The sequence below is a fragment of the Pseudorasbora parva genome, chromosome 13 (genome assembly GCF_024679245.1).
Source record: "Pseudorasbora parva isolate DD20220531a chromosome 13, ASM2467924v1, whole genome shotgun sequence".
Taxonomy (NCBI): domain Eukaryota; kingdom Metazoa; phylum Chordata; class Actinopteri; order Cypriniformes; family Gobionidae; genus Pseudorasbora; species Pseudorasbora parva.
The window spans coordinates 31,533,016-31,551,755 of record NC_090184.1 but is presented as its reverse complement, the minus strand read 5'-3'; the positions used below and the strand labels follow the sequence as shown (position 1 = coordinate 31,551,755).

At 35.5% G+C, this 18,740-nt stretch overlaps 1 protein-coding gene across 3 annotated transcripts; it reads left to right on the top strand.

Moving 5' to 3' along the window:
• The first annotated feature begins 2,892 nt into the window (after positions 1–2,892).
• LOC137038926 (putative ferric-chelate reductase 1) lies at positions 2,893–15,785 on the top strand. 3 transcript variants are annotated; one of them, XM_067413936.1, is made up of 15 exons: positions 2,893–3,037; positions 3,121–3,250; positions 3,379–3,586; positions 3,674–3,798; positions 3,887–3,975; positions 4,090–4,256; positions 9,816–9,932; positions 12,089–12,126; positions 12,419–12,508; positions 12,706–12,783; positions 12,948–13,072; positions 13,245–13,303; positions 13,568–13,717; positions 13,971–13,999; positions 14,678–15,785. In XM_067413936.1, the coding sequence occupies exons 3-15, from the start codon at positions 3,379–3,381 to the stop codon at positions 14,801–14,803; spliced, it is 1,401 nt and encodes a 466-aa protein (XP_067270037.1). In that variant the 5' UTR covers positions 2,893–3,037; positions 3,121–3,250; the 3' UTR covers positions 14,804–15,785. The 3 variants fall into 3 exon arrangements, with proteins under 3 accessions (XP_067270037.1, XP_067270036.1, XP_067270038.1); XM_067413935.1 differs by having other exon boundaries at positions 2,928–3,250; XM_067413937.1 differs by lacking the exon at positions 9,816–9,932 and having other exon boundaries at positions 2,929–3,250.
• Positions 15,786–18,740: the final 2,955 nt, after the last annotated feature.

The following is an 18,740-nucleotide window of genomic DNA, read 5'->3' as shown; positions in this document are numbered from 1 at the left end:
TACCCTAAACCTACAAACTCTCAACAATATAAAACACATAACAGTAACAGGCAAATGTACAGTCACATGTAGTTATTGCAAAAACGGACCAAAAAACAGTATAAAAGTATTAACTCATGTTGCATTACAAGTCTTCTGAAGTCATACGATATCTTCATGTGAAGAACAGAGATGATCTTAATGTTTTAGTCGTTGAAAAGATGATCGCGCTCCTTTGCGAACAGAACACACACGCACTCTCGTTCATTCCTATTTCTGATTCAAATGATACGCAACAAGTTGAATGACGCGATCGTTTACGAGACACACGAGAGCCAATGGCATTTTACAATCAAAGCTGGCGTAATGACGCAATTGGTCACAAGACACACGACAGCCAATGCTGTCAAAGCTGACGTGACGTTTCTTCCGGCGGCAATATTTGAAATTTATTATTAATCTTTGGCGGATGGATTCGGCGTTACTGATCGCTTTTGGGGATTTTCTTCACACAAATCAATCGTTTGGCCTCGGAACACTTGGGATATTTGTACTTTCTGAATAAATTATGTATGCAGTCGTATCTGCCTCTTATATCCTGTTTTTTATAATACACAGATGGTAGGTTTAGGGAAGGGTTTGAGCTAACGTTACGCGTTCAAAATGTGTCTGAATATGTGTGTGTGTCCACAAGGTAAATGGATTTATAAACATACTAAATTATGTTTTTTTGAAATGCTGTTTCCGGCATACTGAGCTTTTTACACTGTTAAAGACTTGGATTCCCATCCTAAACATAGACAAAGTTTCAAAAACTAATGTTGGACGTTTGATGGAGTATTTCTGTGTTAAAAATACTCCTTCCGGTTTCTCACAAGTTTCGGAGAGTTTTTTTCGAGTATGGGTCCACTTGACGTTAATAGAACGGAAGGTCGGAAATGCACGCCGTAAACACTGCAAATCCAGTCGTCCGTGAAGACTTATGTCGCGCGCCGCGCTCCACTTTATTCCTATGGGTGACGTCGAGCGACGAGTTCAACACTTCAGCACAGCATTCCGGGAAGGCAGCGCTACATTTGAACCGATGTGTGGAAAGGTTAATAAGTCTAATCAGAAAGGTTATCATTTATGTTGGAGTATGTTATTGGAGCCCTTGTTTTTGTGTTATTCATTTTTTTGAGTAAATCTTTTAGTAATTGTTTATTTATAATGTTGTTTACATTTTATTTTGTAGCTAGATACAGGTTTCTGTCATGAAACTCGATGGCGCAGGCTAATAATAGGTCCTTTAGAGGTGCTGTATGTAAGTTTTTCACTTTATTAAAGTATACAAATACAATAATATGCTTGCAGATATTATTTAAGAAACATGCTAAATTCACCTACTCGTTTTTCAGAAAACCAATGTACAAGCTATTAGTATACTTTGAAATTTGTGTTCCATGTAGGAATGTTTATCTGTTTTTGTTTTGGTCTGTGCGAACCGCCGGTTTATCCAATAATTCGACACCACAAATTTACATTTACATTTATACATTTAGCAAACGCTTTTATCCAAAGGGAGGAATAAAGGAACCGATCCGTCATGAAGAGGCGAAGAAATGCAGAGTGCCCAGTGTACAGTGTAGGGAGGGAAAAAGAGGAAAATAGATTTTTCATTTTCTTTATTTATATTATGATGAGGTTAAGTGCTCACAGAAAAGATGAGTTTTCAGCTGTCTTTTGAATGTTGTAAGTGATTCTGCCTACCGGATTGAGGTGGGAAGACATTCCACCAGCAGGGAACAGAATGAAAATGTTTTGGAGAGGGATTTCATGGCTCTCTGTGATGGTACCACAAGCCGTTGCTCCTTAGCTAGGTGAAGGCTTCTGGTGGGGGTGTAGATTCATAGGAGCGAGTCAAAGTATGGCTCCTATGAGTCAGGTAAAGATTGCAAGTACTAAGCTTTGTTGCATGCTCTTTTAGGAATTGTCTGATCTTGCTGATGTTGTCCAGTCCAAGCCTGCATGATCGAATTGTCTTTGGTCTTTGAAGGACAGCTGGTCACAACTTGCCAGTAGTTGGCGAAAAACACAGCGTATTGCTACCATGGAAGCCAGCAAAAAAACTGGGTCCGAGATTGCAAAAAAGCTTTGGTGTCCATCTAAAAATCTCTATGAACGAGAGCATATTGAAACACTGATGAATCAACCACTTATCAACTTACAACAACGTAAGTCTCTTTAGCTTTCACAGCAATGCATTGGCAGTTTAGCAAGTCCAGTACTTGCTCTGCAGCAGTAATAAGAGCAGCAGCATCAGCGTAGCAGATCTTTTCCACCAAGACCATACATATCAACTTTGTCATATAGGCTACCATGCCAAACAATCTGAGAGATGTCATTATTTCACTTGAAATGTGACTTTAATTGAAGGTAATAAGTTGGTCAAGAGAAAACAAAAAAACTCTAATGGAAATTCTGATTGTATCTCTGATTGACATATTTTGTTTTGGCTTGTTGCAGACAGTGAAACTTTTGTATTGACACATCTGCTATTCATACAGTTTCCTTATTGGAAGACAGCCAGGTTGATTTGTCATGTTTGGTTTCCTTTGAATGTTAGTATTCACCTGCACAGTTAGGCCTACTTTGTTTCCATGACATAAATTTGATCATACTTACAGCATATTAAACTGTTATAGACTCAAGACATTTAGAGTAGGTAGCAGAGCAAATTAATTTCTTTGAGCAGATATTTTATTTAATGTTTTAGTACCCCATAATTTATAGTTTCTGACTAATCATTGACTACATCCCTGTGTTTTTGTGTTGGTAAAACAGTAACTTGATGAACTGAAGCGTTCAAACTGTTCTCAGAAGGCTAAAGGTTAAAAGTTATCTTTAAAGACAGTGACTTATTCATTTATTATTTAAAGGACTGTGACATGAACTTGCAATTTAGGTCAAATTATTACAAGATATCTAAGGAACCAATTCTCTCCCACCAATTCAGATGGTTTCCGCTTTTTGTTACAAAACACATATTTGAAAACCTTTACAAAATGAAGCAATAGCTGTGTCCTTTATACTTCTTAAGAACGGTGATGATAAATCATGTGTCCTGTAGCTACTACTTCCTTAACGTCCTTGTTGGGGCAGGACACAGCTGATATCGCCCTATTGAACTGATTTCACTAAAAGAGGGAATAAAATATCTGTTCAGCTGACGGACTAAGAAGGGACTGACATCGACAGATAGCCTGCTACTGTTTGATCAGCAAAGCGCACGGTACGTAGGTCTAAAACAATGTAGGCTAGGCTATTGTAGGCTAATATCTTTATTACAACTGATCTAAATTAAAGAGTCTGTGGAAAGGAAATCAGTTAAAAATGTATGTTATTATTTTGCCGTTTCAGATGAGCAGTCTCTTTATCCTTTCATTTGGATTTATCTTGCTGAAGTTCATCTCCTGTTACAGCAGTGGATCATTTGACGGGGATCAATGTCGAGAAATGAATGTTAGTCATGGCAATTACCCACCACAAAATACTGAACCCCCTTTCAATGTCCACCCAGAAAATGTAACTTTGAACTCGTCTGAATGGCAAACGTCACGTATTAACGGTAGATTCTCTCTCTGTCAGTTTAATGTTTTATTGGTGTAAATGGCTTTTCAGATCTGTCACTAACTCTTTCATTTTACCACCACAGTGGTGCTTTCGGCTAAATCGAGTAATTTTAGAGGTTTCATGTTGGATGCTCGTACGTGTGATAACTGTGATTCTGTTGGTACGTTTACTTTGGTTGACCCGGACAACAGCCTACTCATCTGTGGTGTGAGTCCTGCGCACATACACCATGTGTTAAACACGGATATTAATTCATTAAACTAAGGTAAACTGTTTATCATATGGATATTATTAGAACCGTGTCGTGGTTCAGCCTAATAACCAGAGGAAAACGTCAATCAGCGTGTTCTGGACACCCGAACGTGAAGGAACATTTTTCTTCAGGTAGCCTAGTTAGTTTTACTGGAGCATAATAAGAGGAAAAAATACAGAATAGCATATTGTTACTGTATATTTTTCATATTGTTCGTTAAAGCTGATTTTTAATTTTCCTTTCAGAGCTGTATTTGTGGAACTTCTCTCGAAGTTTTGGCTCAGGCAGCCGATCATTCTCCCAGTTCAGTCCACAACACCACCGCCTGCTGAAACAACCAGTGCGCCAACAACACAAGCGTTGACTACAAAACCAACAATATTTACAACAAATTTAGATTCACATGCTACTGGTAAGAAAAGAAGAACCGTACGTTTGTGTGATTAAGTAATTTCCCTCAAAATTTGTAGGGTAGCTATAGCTAGCCATACTGTTTTCTTTTTTTTAAAGTAGAAATAGCCAGTTTAAGTCACCAGCAATCAAATTTCACAATTCTTGTTTAAGGAATATTTCCATATTACAAATTATTTATCCATGCACGTCAATATTTTTTATTCATTTACCTCCCTAAATTAAAATAACCCATGTGACATCGGTTCTCATTTCTGGGAGTATGACGGAACAAAAAAGAGACATTCAGAAAAAACTCATATCTTGTTTTAAGTGCTAAAGCGTGCATTATTATTATTATTATTATTATTATTATTATTATTATTATTATTACATTTATTTATCATGATCTCGACATAAGTTGTTTTCTTGTGATTTAGGGATTGAACAAAACACTTATTTATTGTGTGCAATTATATGCTATTTACACTAAGTGACAATAGCATAATTTTCTTAGTTATATGCTATTTACACTAAGTGAAATAGAGACATATTTACACTATATAAAAGTAGCAGTTATTTGCAAACAATTTAGATGCCATTTACAAATGGTGGCAGGTACTATTTGCACCTGAGTATTATTGTACAGTATTATTAACAGGAAAATTATTATATTTTTTAAATTATAATTATTGTTAAATTATTTTAAATTATTTTATTTATTAAAATTATTAAATGGATGCCGTCTTATTGGGACAATAAACCTACTCCTATCCCTACCCGATAAATACTTATTTTAACTTACGAATAAACAATCATTAGCACTTTATCCAGCAGAAGTATTAACATAAAGTGACATGGGATCTGACACACAGAAGCCGGCACATGTCACTATGCGTATTGCATCTGGTGGCACATTCAGTCTTCATTGGCATGTGCCAGTGGATAGTGGCATGTGTCACTTTCATTATCGTGACACAGTGACAATGACATGGCACTTGACTGACACCGAGTTGCGGAACATGTCGCAGTGTTGTGACACCTTCAATAGTGACTGACAGATTAATTGAGCAGATACTGACGTAATAGTGACACAAAATAAGTTGCGTAAATAAATAGCATCATTTTGGGATGCTTTAAATATAAATTAAACCATGGGCGTCGGAAGCAAATAAAAAGTGGGTGGGTCAGTAGCAGCTTTGGCAAAATATGATAGGTGGGGAAATTGTTTTGCGGGGGGTCTGGGGCTTCTCCCCCAGAAAAAAAAAATATTTCATAGATGTGATTTCCTGCATTATGGTGCTTTTGAGGCCATATCCCTTTCCTATACCAAAAAATACCTCAAACCAGTCAATACCAATAGTCTAATAATAAAAAGGCTATATTCATTTAACTGTCATAGAAATCAACAGTTTCACAGATAATGATAATGAACAAGTTGCATGTTTTTTATGCTCCGTGTCCAGACAGAAAAAGTGCCGTTTACTAAACGATTGATTGGGCCAGACAAAATTACAGAAATCACTGAATTATTTACTGTGGCTATAGAGTAGGGGTAAGACGCTTGGCATCAAGTTTTGACACAAATTGAGCATAGGTTCGAATCCGGCTTTAGCCACACTCGCATATCAGATCGGAAAGGTATTTATTTTCAATAACAAATAAATACCTTTCCGCTTGGCATCAAGTTTTGACACAAATCGAGCATAGGTTCGAATCCGGCTTTAGCCACACTCGCATATCAGATCGGAAAGGTATTTATTTTCAATAACAAAAGAGAAAATATTAGAAAAGCGTTAACATGTGTTTAATAATAAGTTTCTTAATAAGTTTCTCCGTTAATTGGTAGTCAAGGTAAACAGACATGTGCTGAATTAGAGACGATAAAAGTGAGTGGGTCCAATTCATTGTTCTTAAAAAGTGGGTGGGTCTTGTCCCACCCACACACAATGGTTCAGACGCCCATGAATTAAACACATTAAAGTCAGTAATATTTTTTTTAAACGTGTTTGTGTCAGGTCTGTATTTGACTGGCATGTGCCACTGAATGTTTTGTAATACGTCACAAACTGCCCATTCTAGGAAAGACTCAAAATAAATCAGCAAGATTCTCATCTGTGGCTTTACTATTGCAAAACGAATTGTATCGAATTATCCAATAAATTATTATTTTTATTTTATTGGTACAAATTAACTATGTGTATATGTTACATAATCTACATTATTCTCAGGCAGTCAGCTGCAGGTGTCACTACTGGAGGTGCAACAACATGAGTCACTTTTAGGGTGCACTCACTTTTAGTCACTCAAACGCTGCAGGAGTCAGATTCACCGTGATGAATGAGCTGAATGAGCTCTTGTTATGAGAGTTGAGGTAAACAGTCGTGGAAGTGAACCACTATTAATGACGTATGATTTGATTTGAGTGTTTTGTGTGTGTTTCACTCATCTACTCACTCATCACTCATCACTCATTCACTACCTGTTGAGCGTCACTGACATACTGCAAGCAGAGAGTTTTAGATCTAATTTCTGCTTGTCTTCGGCATTCTTTAGAGTATTGTCAGTGCATTTGCGGCAGATAGATGCACGTGCCATTACGTACTGAAGCTCTGGTAACAAAACCAACGGTTCAAAAACAAAAATATAAAAGTGATGGGAGCAACGCTATGCATTTCGTCGCCTTCACAGCTGCTGCTTTGATGACGCAAATGAACCCTGGTTCGGGACCAAATAATATGATATGAACACAGTACTTCTGTGATTAAATCAAGGTTTGTCTAATAATTCTGTTGCACAAAATTTTAAACTAAAATGTAAAAATAAATAGATGCTAGTGTACTGAGATAGTAAAATTTAAGGACTAAATTCAGTATGCACCTTATTGATTGTCCATGGTGTTATACTGCATCTCTGTCGGTCAGTGTATTATGTGACAACTACAGCACGTTTATAAGAAGAGTTTTTGATCCATTTTGTACAATTCTCCTTCATTTAGTGAGTGGAGTGCCCCACCAAAGATAAGTGCATTTGTCGCTCTTTTCGCTCTTTTTATTATTTTTCCCTGGTGAAATTTTTGTTTTTGTTTTTTGTTGGTTTAACTTAAAAAAGTAAGTAACCCGGTTGCCTTAAAATTTTGAGTTTATTGAAATTAAAAATTTGAGTTGATACAATGAAGGAACTTTGTTTAATAAGTAGAAACTCAAAATATTTTTGTATCTGAACCACATAAAAAATTAGATAAATCATGACAATTGCACTATTTGGCATGTTTCACTGCGTTATCAGAAATAAAGCACACACAATTACCCAATATGCTTACAAAATCTTTTATTAATATTTTAATAAAGGTTGTCGAATCTCAAAAAAATGTTCATTGTATTAACTCAAAATTTTAATTTCAATGAACTAAAAATTTTAAGGCAACCAGGTAACTTTTTTTCTAAATAATTTTTTACAGTGTATAGATAATGTACATTTTTCATTACAAATTATATTATCATCATAAATTGAGCAAAAGTAGCTGTGTAGGAAGGATGATGCCCCTATTAAAACAATGTGCATGTGCATGTTTAAATTTTAAGATATTCATACAGTTTGGCATGCTTATCAAGTTCCTGTGATAAGAAGGTAAACTTGGTAATTAAATATAAAATACATCTGAAAACAATAACACTATTTGTCATTTAATATATGATAAGAAACAAAATATTTTGTGTAATTATGTAATTCTGCATTTAAGTTGCATAATAACAGACAAATCATAAGTGTCTTTTAAGGCCTATTAATATATATTTTAAGGGATGTCATAATAGTAATAATTTGAATTAGAAGTTAAGGAAAAAATAATCATGTGTTCTTTAATAAAGTTAAAGGTGGGATAAGTGTTATTTCAAAACCGTTTTAGAAAAAGGACTTGGGCCGAGTGGAATAACAAACTTGTAGCCAATCAGCAGGTAAGGGGCGTGTCTACTATTGATGGTGAGAAGAGAGGCTCATTGCGCATCATTATTCAAAACACACGAGTCACACAGGACGGACATTAGCCAAGAAAGAACTAATGCTGGCTTTTGCTTGAATATGCTTGTGTGTCATGTTCGCTTGTTTGTCCATTTGCGATCATATTGTCGCTCACTTCAGCGATGATAAAGACCCGTTCATTTGCTCATTTGCTTGTATACTAACGTTATCGAGTTGTTCATGAGAACGGTTTGTGTTTTTGTGATCATTATAACTTTAATCTTGTCATAATTGTAATATGTCGTTAGTTTTACTGTCATGCTCGTGTTCTATCGAGTTGTTCATGAGAACGGTTTGTGTTTTTGTGATGGAAGGGATGACTTTTTCATTGAATATTTGACCTGGATTAGTTACACACAGATTCTGGGTTACGTATGTGTGGGGCGGAGCTATCAAAATAGGGCCGAGACCCTTTATGGGGGTAGGGGCGTGTTTGTTTTGGTGATTTGAAATATCAACAACGGTTACCAGATATCACTAATCCCACCTTTAACTTTTGTAAAATTCAGTGTTCACCCACCTTAAAATCCCAGTTAATGGTTTTTATAATTTTAGTGATTCCTATTTCTCTATCACAAACGCAAAAAATTGCACTGTTTTGGATATTAATTTAGAGTGAAATTAATCTCTTTTTTAACCCATTTCTGATGTGGGATAACTGAACTTTTCTTTCCTTTTTCTTTTTTTTCCACTGTTGTGGACAAAGAATACAACAAAGACAGACAAAGTTTGTTCAGTGTTCATTAAGTGCATGTCAGACCCTTAAAACTAGACTGGGTAAACCCAACCTGATCCGCTGGCGATATGATTTCGCCCTGTAACTCAGTCTGGAAACCCATGCATTCATTTCTACGGCTTCTGCTGTACTTTGCCGTAATTAATCCCAGACTGGCTTATCTACCTGGTGCGCTATTGGCGGGTTAAACACGATGATGGATAGCATGACTCGTTGATCATGCCTTTTGTGGTCTGATTGGTGAAGGACTATCCAATTGCATACAGAGTCATTTGAATTATGCTCTTTTATCACGCCTCGTGTGCAGTAGAAAATACAGAGCAGACTACCCAGACCAATATTCAATCTTAAATTATTGCCAGACAACCTTAAAACGTGAATGAATTTTAATTCAATTATTTCTTACATTGTGATTTAAAATGTTGTTGAGTGCACTGAAAGAAAACTTTTCCATATTTTCATCTCTGTAATCTATGTTATTTTTATGAGTAGCTATCTTATCACTGATAAGTGATGTATTTTAAAAAGTTGGCCAGAGGATCATTTTTTTCCCTGACAAACAGCAACTGGGAATGTGTGTATTACAGTATGTACACTTTTTTTTTTTTTTTTTTTTAGAAAAGTGTACGATACAGTATTTAGGCTAGGGGTACAATCCACAGTTCAGTACTCACTACTCATGAGCACTTTTAATTAAGCTACTCTTTCATTCTAGTTTTTTTTGTTGTGAGAAGTACATTTGGTATACTGACTACATTTTTGTAAAATCACTTCTGAGTCATTGTAAATACTATTGCTCTGTGAGGATTTCAAAATCTTTCACAGGTACATCCACTGCACCACCATCCTCTGAAGACAAGAGTACACAAACAAACCCAAAAAATACAACTACAAGTGCAACAATATTTACAACAACATCAAATATAACCTCAAAGGCAACAGGTAAGAAAGAAAATATATAAACTGCCATTTGGTATATAATATAATATAATATAATATAATATAATATAATATAATATAATATAATATAATATAATATAATATAATAAAATGTAATTAATTCCTGTGGTGACAAAGCTGAATTTTCAACAGTCATTACTCCAGTCTTATATGCTGATTTGATGTTCAAGAAACATATGCTGTTATTATCGATGTTAAAAAGCAGCTGAAAGATCATGTGACACTGAAGACTGGAGTAATGGCTGCTGAATATTCAGCTGTGCCATCACAGGAATAAACTACAATTTTAAATAGAAAAAAGTTATTGTTTAATTGTTATAATATCTCACAATATTTTTGTTTTTACTGTATTTTGATCAAGTGAATGTAGCAGTGGTGCGCACAAGAGATTTCTTTCAAAATTGCAGAGCTGGTATTAAGGCACAACATGTAATTAGTTTGGATTAAAATATCCAAAAACCATTAGAATAGTGTTATATATTTTGTTTACCTGTGTACTTCTATCATTCCCAAATGTTTCCAACAATGTTTAAATAAGAAAAATAAGCTATTTTAACCAGGACACGACCCATGTCTGTGCATTGCCTATCAATGACATCATACCCACGCTACCCTAAATTTCTGGTTTTATTGTGTAAAAATCCATGGAAACACTATAGACGCTTTAAAATATGTTTTATTAGACTTTTGAGCATCTGTTTGGATACATTTACAGAAAACAAATCATTGTTATATAGCTCAACATGTTTAGTCTTATTCTATGAATCTTATTTTCTTGATTTACCACGAAAACCATGTTTTAGTAGCCGGCTAGCCGCAGAATGCAAGCACAGAGTAACGTTAGTACAACATTTTTAACAGATGTGTCAAATGTGTCTAATATGATAAAACAGTAGCCTAGAAATCAAGACACTCCCTAGCGGCAGCAAATCTAATCTACCGCGAGTGTCTAGCAACTCTCAATACCCTTCTGAGCTGTAAAAACCAAACTCTGGTCAGGCCAATCACATCGTGTATAGAGTCGGTGGGCGGGGCTTAACATAATGACGGCCGAGTTGCGCTTGCGTGCTACTAGTAAACACAGAAACTCGTGAACGGCGGTCTTTCGAATCAGCTTTGACCGCGACTCTGGAAGACTTGGAGTTAAGCTTTTCTCTGAGAAAAGAACAAAGAACGGCACTGAAGTCGTTCTTAAAAAGGGACGATGTTTTCAGAGTTTTGCAACTGGATACGGCAAAAGTTTATCTGTCAACTAGCTCCGCTTCACGTTACTCTGGTTGGTTGTAGCGCTATCCTATTGCGTGCAGAGGGAGTTTGAAAGACAACCATTTATCAGATTTACCCATCGGATTGAGCCCTGTCAATTGTGAGTTTCCAGACCAAACATCTTGATGTGGGTCTGGCTTGTCAGGCTAATAAAACAGTGCTTCGTTAACCCACATAATAGACTTGTCTGGAAGAAGCAAAAGCGGGGACTGTGGCATCATAAAAGTTCCACAAAATCACAAACTGTTCTCATGAACAACTCTATAGCACAAGCTGACAATCCAACTAACGACATATTACAATTATGACAAGATTAGAGATGGCGATCAAACTGTTCTCATGAACAACCCTATAGAACACAAGCACGACAGTTCAGCTAACGACATATTACAATTATGACTGGATAAGGGTTATATAGATCATGAAAAGAGTAAACAAACATATATTAGGAGTATAGCATCTTACTTGTCGGAGACATTGTGTGAGCTGATGCTTGAAGCACACACTGAGGGGATTTAGATGCTACATATGGTGTGGAAATGAACGGATCGCTGAAGTGAGCCACAATACGATCGCAAATGGACTAACAAGTGAACATGACACGAGCATAGTCAAGCAGCATATATTAGACTAGTTGCCGTCATGTGTGACTCGTGTGTTTTGAATAATGACGTGCACAGAGCGAGCGCTCTTCTCACCATCAATAGTAGACACGCCCCTTACCTGCTGATTGGCTACAAGTTTGTTATTCCACTCGGCCCGTGTCCTGTTTCTAAATCGGTTTTGAAATAACACTTATCCCACCTTTAAAGGTTCTTTGTGGAGCCACAGTGGGATGATAACTCTTGTCATTTGTTTTCATTTACCTGTAGTTGCACCAACATCGCCTCCTCAATGTGTGCAATATGTGGTATGTAGACTTGCATGCTGCTGCTATACGCTATTTTATTGTAGTAATTTATTTATGAATCAAATCATGATGTAATTTGGTTTTGCAGTCTTGCATGGCTTGCTTGCCCCGCTCTCATTCATTTTGTGTTTTTGCCTACTTGTTTTCATGAATATCATTGTCATCTAATAATTCTGCATGTTGTGGTAATTAAAATATGCATATTTGACTATACATGCTGTTTTTTTTTTTTACTTTACATGTGTGTACATGGTTATATTTGTGTTTGTATCTGAACATGTATATCTGACAGAGAAGTGTTTTAGCACTGTTACTGTTCAGTAGGCTGTGTTTTCTTGGAGGCTCTTCTCTCTTGATCATTAAACCAGTTTCGAAAAAAACGGTAAGTCTGTAAAAAACTGCATAAGGCACTAAATATCTTTTTAAAACTGTTCAGTTTTTAATGCCATTATTACAATGAGTCAGGGAGACAAAAATCTTGATACTGATGTCATGACACATTATATCTTAAATTCACTGATTCATACTGAATCCATAAATGTAATACTTTCAGTATTTGGCAAATGTATCTCTTCACAGGTCACCATGAGCGCGTCTGTCGTTGAACTAGCATCCAAAACTATCGCCGCCATCCTCATTCTAATAAAAGCAATTAAAGTAAGGATTATGTTTCTATTACATTACAGTTTACTTTATGACAGATGGTTTAACATGGTTTAAACTGAATATTTGGTTGAGACATATCAAGAATGAAAAGTAGAAGCATTAAAGGAAATTTACATATTATTTAGTTAACATTTCTGTGTATATTTTTGTGTTAGTATGAGTGTGTGTACGAGTGTGCTGGTTTACGGAACGTTTTTACTGCTTTGACGGTGACTGCCATGGTTTCAAGCCTGCTACATACCATCACCATTTTCCTTCACTGTGGACCAAGCCATGAATTGTGAGTGTTATCTTCACATATCAGTGCCACTATGAAATAGAATAGTAATTATACATTTTTTCAATCAGGTTTTGTCTGCTAGCCATCCAGTGTTGCAGTAGGTTTTTACTGGTCAGGCAGTTCGACTAATTTTCATTCATAAACATAAAACTCTAAAATCTTTGACTTGCAGAAGGAAGTGTTGGGTCTGTGCCATCATAGTGGTTGACTTAATGAATACTATCATTACAAGTAAGGTTCTGTTTTTCACATTATAATTATTATATATTTTAAATATTTTATATATTTTTGCACTTTGAGATTCTTCGGAATGAAAAGTGCATTATAAATAAAATCTATTATTATTATTATTATTATTATTATATATTTTTTACTTCTTAGGTTTGGTGTATGTGTAAATACTCATTTACTCATCCACACGTATTTAAAGCTAATTCAGATTTATCTCATTAAGAAATTTTACATTATAATCCTCTTCTTTCAATTATTCTTTAGCCACTGCAATATTTTTTGGAACGAGGTGCTTTGAAGAGTGCTGGCTGTCAATATTAATGGGCGTTTATGTTGTTTGGGAGATCATGCTGTACATTGGCTCAGTTTGCTTTGAACAGATGGGAAAATACCAGAGAAGAAAAAAGGTCAAACGTAAGTATCCTTGGTGCCAGCTGATTCTAGGCACTAGTGAGATTTCCCACACAAGCCTCATAAATAGACTGGATTCTGAAGAATTCCATCTGTTACCAGTCACACCCAGGCACAGTCTGTAATTGTGTAATTGTTCATGCATGTCCTATAATTTATTTCTACTGTGAGATCTATTATTACATTTCATCCTAGATCATTTTCTATTTTATTAACAACCCTAGAGTCTCATTTGTTTTTGTTTGTATGCCTGCAGAAAATCATAATCATAATCTGGAAAAGAGAGTAAGTGATCTTTACATCTGTCATATCTTAGATTTGTATACATAAAACTATTCAAGTTTCAGTCAGCCTGCTTAACACAGATGCATTTTACTATGAAATAAACTGAAGTGTGTATCGCAACTCCACACAGATTTTAAGGCACCAGAACAGATCATTGCATACAGTAGATATCAAAAATTGAAACTACACACCCTGTTTAAAACATACCATGTTTTTTGTGATGAAAAAATCAAAGGACGAATCATATCAGAACTTTTGCACATTTAATGTAAAGAAATGCCGCTGAAGACCAACGTAATGCATGTCAAAAGAATATGACAAAGGTTTTCAGAATGACTAAGCTCATGAAAAAACGTATCATCAGGGGTGTGTACATTTATGTAGATATTTTTTTTTTTTTTTCCTGAAATATGCCACTTTGGTGTTCAGTAACATTGAATAATTGTAATATTTACATTAAACATGCACAACTTCTGATATTTTTTTCTTTATTTTTATGTCACAAAACTAGCTGTTTTAACACGTGTGTGTAGACTTTTAATATCCACTATAACAGGTTGACCTCAACATTTTAGGATTACACTAAATTAAAAGACTTATATGGCAATATTACCCTTACAAAGTAAAACTTAAAAAAAACCTTACCTTAATTAAAACTCTTTTCTTTTTTATTTGCAGATATCCCAATGGTTGTTTATGTTTATAATCTTTACAGTATTTAATGTAATGTTGACAGCTGCACTTATGACAGGAGTGTCTTTGACCAGAATGATAAACTCAGGGACTGTCTGCAGATTTTTTTGATTATTGAGTGAGTGAATTTGGTACTTTTGCAGGGCTGAGAACTTAACGCCTAATGATGAATTTGTACAACTTGTATGTGTTTCAACTTTTATGTAATGTTATGAATACTGATAGCATTAAATATGTCACCACTGTGTAGCACTCTTTCAAATTAAGAGCACACACAAGTTAATAAATCGTAATGTATGTTTGTATGATATCTATCTATCTATCTATCTATCTATCTATCTATCTATCTATCTATCTATCTATCTATCTATCTATCTATCTATCTATCTATCTTTATTTCTGTGTCAGTAATTTTTCATTAAAATATTTATGCATTTACAATTATACAACGCTGCATAGAAAAATAAACTAAGAACCGTTTAAATAATGTTATAATTCCTGACGTTTTTATCATTGTATAAACAATAAAAATGTATTGCTTCAGTAAAACTGTCATCAGTTCAAATCTCTGCCAGATGCATTGTTTATTTGTTTCTAATATTTTTTAAACAAAAAAGAGTTGTTGAAATGCACTACTTAAAAAAAATATGCATTGTATTAACCATGCTTGCATTTTAATGCATTGTATTTATAGGGCTTGAATTTTTATGGGCTGAAATTCAACATGGTTGTATATTTAAGATGTGAATATTTCAATTCGAAACATTTCACACACATTTGCTAGCCTGACGTGGTCATATTCAATTCTAGTCAGAATATGAGTCTGAAACTGATCCATTGGTCTGTGATTATGGGGCGTGTTTCAACCGAACCAGGAAAGACATCAATTGGATAGACCTACAACCAATCAGAGCAATGAAGCGACGCATTGTCAAATGTCAACAGACAGAGTTCAACTGCACTGTGTTGCTAAGTCCGCGTTTTTTCCCCGCGGGTTGTTTTCTATGTCCACAGGTTGAAGCGACTATTATGTGATATATAGACCCATGAGTGTGAATTTTAGCAGGCATCCTTGCCAAAATAACAGATTTTACCCCCCCATACGCCATTTTTTTCCCCGGAGAACCCCCCCGAAAAGCTATTATTTAGGGCTAATAGTTGGCGGGTTTTGTTGTAAAAACTTGGCAACCCTGTCTGCACGTGCGCTGAAATAAACAATCTTTGCCGGTGTTGTAAAAAAATAAAATAATTTAATGATACACAGAGTACTTACCCAACATGATCATCATTTCTGAGAGAAATTGTAAAGGTGAATGCATATACAAACAAGCTCTCCGTTTAAGATTTGAACAAATATAATCCAAGCCCCTTTGATGACGTGCATGATTGCGTTACTGTTGATCATCTGTCCATTATCGTCTAAAGCCCGCCCTGATGATTTTATTGGTCCGAACAGTTTCTGTTCGGAGATAATTACTCCTCTATGGATCGAGTCCAGACCGAACCGCCAGACCTAAAAAAATTGTGGGCGGGGCTAAGTTCGGCTGGCATCCAGGCTAGTTTTGCTTAGCAATCATTGAATTGGAGGTACAATTATTTAACTTATAACCTGAAGAGGCTATTTCTCTAGTGTAATTTGTTGCTTTGTATGCTAACTTTAAACCCACGTGCTAAAACTGTTCATAGCTGTTAGGGGTGGGGATTATTAACAGGTTATTAAAATTGTTACAACCAACTCCTATGATGATTTCAAGGATCAATCACATCCTCTGTTGAAACAAGCCACGTAGGTTTTTTTTCTTTTCTTTTTTTGCGTATGGAGGGATTTATTCAGTAAATGTGTTTCCATCATAGTTTAGCATAGCTCATGTCTTCTTACTAGCTAAAAATTGAACTGAACTCACAAGTGTTTGTGCACATTATTAGAATTTATGCGCATCTTGATGTTTCCATCCAGTGTTTTTGTATGCAATATCACAAAATTCATATAAAACTAGGTGAATCTTGGAAACATAGCGAGTTACTGAACCCGTATGTGACAGGTATTCAGTACACTTACACACACATTCATAAACGTGTAGCAATTGTTTTGCACTACATTTAAAATAAAAAATAAATTAAAATCCTTTTTGTACGTTTCATTTGTTCACATTGTTCAAAACAGTTTTTTCTTTTTTATTTAATAATGTTTTTGCAAACATTGGATAGTGTGGGTGCCATTTCAGCAAATCACCTGCCTTTGTTTTCAAGGACTCCAGGGTGCCTGCGCCCTCTCCCTGGTTGGTCTTTCTGCGACACACGAGGACCTGCCTACCGGGAGAGGGGAGTTATGTCACATGTCTGTCTGTTTGTTGATCTTTCAGTTGTGTTTTGATTTCTTGGGTCACGTGTTCCTTTGTCACAGTTTCCCGCCACTTGTCTGTTTCCTTTTTTTACCTTCGTTAGTTTAGTTTAGCTGTGTCCAGTTAATTACCTTGTTTCTGATTGCTAATTAAAGGTGCCCCTAGAATGATTTGAAACAATATGTTAAATTGTTCTCTGATATCTACATAGACATCTACAAAAGTTGATTGGACTCCATGTACATATGGACAATATGTGATGTCCATGTACTGAACTCTTATTATTTCACTATAAGGTTAATTCAATTTTTCATTCTAGGGCACCTTTAAGTTCCTCGTTTCACTCAGTCTTTGTCTACTCACTGTTAAGTTTCACTGTTAATTTACACTGATATGAAAATTATCGTAAATTTTCCGAGGTAAAAATTTCACATGAATGCCCTCTGATGTCACGTTTACCACTGGGAAGTTCGGAAATAATTTTGATACCCAAGTTCCCGAGATGGCGTGGCATAACCGTTAAAAATGGCGGATGGGAGACGTATTTCCTGCTGTGGCAGGTGTTTTATTCGTTTTTTCCCACAACAGTTTCATTGACTTGTCTTTTCGGTAAAGTAGTACATATTTACATGAATTAATAATCATTTAATCATTAAACACATTGAACATCGCATGTAGTTGACCATCGTTTCAGAATAGTGAGCAAGCTAGTGTGGTAAAACAATAGAATGTATGGCTAAAAATTTACATTTTAGTCTTTAAGCGGCCTTTATTGTCTACATTATGCCTTTATTGTGAATTTGATTATAAACAATATGCTTTCGTGTTGTGCTGCTATGTTTGCCAGTGATTCTATGATTTTCTGGGACCGGGAAATGACTGAAATGGTTATAGTGTTAAAATAACATTTTCCCAAGACGCACGTAAAAGTATGAATCTGGCATCCTCCATTCTTTCTGACAACAAACCACCTGAACAAAACAAGCTTGTAATCACGACTTCTGAAGTGGGAAATAGGAAACTTCTGATAGCATGTGAAGGAAGCATAAGCAGACATTAAAATCAAGGCAAAGAGGGCAAGGTTTCAACAGAACTATGCAAGGCTGTTGCTCTGTCCAAGGTTTGTGAGGTTTTCTAGCTAATTTCAACTTGGTATGAATCAAAAGTCAAATCAAATCTTTGCCTGATAAATGTATTCATGTATAATTAAATTACATTTGTAAATATACACATACAAAACACAAATGTTTATTTTATATTAAGCCTCAATATTGCTGCTTTACTGTATCTATTAACCAATAAAATTATTTAACATTAGGGATTTAAAAAAAACTCTCTCTCTCTCTCTCTCTCTCTCTCTCTCTCTCTCTCTCTCTCTCTCTCTCTCTCTCTCTCTCTCTCTATATATATATATATATATATATATATATATACATACACACACTCACCTAAAGGATTATTAGGAACACCATACTAATACTGTGTTTGACCCCTTTCGCCTTCAGAACTGCCTTAATTCTACGTGGCATTGATTCAACAAGGTGCTGAAAGCATTCTTTATAAATGTTGGCCCATATTGATAGGATAGCATCTTGCAGTTGATGGAGATTTGTGGGATGCACATCCAGGCCATGAAGCTCCCGTTCCACCATATCCCAAAAATGCTCTGGGTTGAGATCTGGTGACTGTGGGGGCCATTTTAGTAC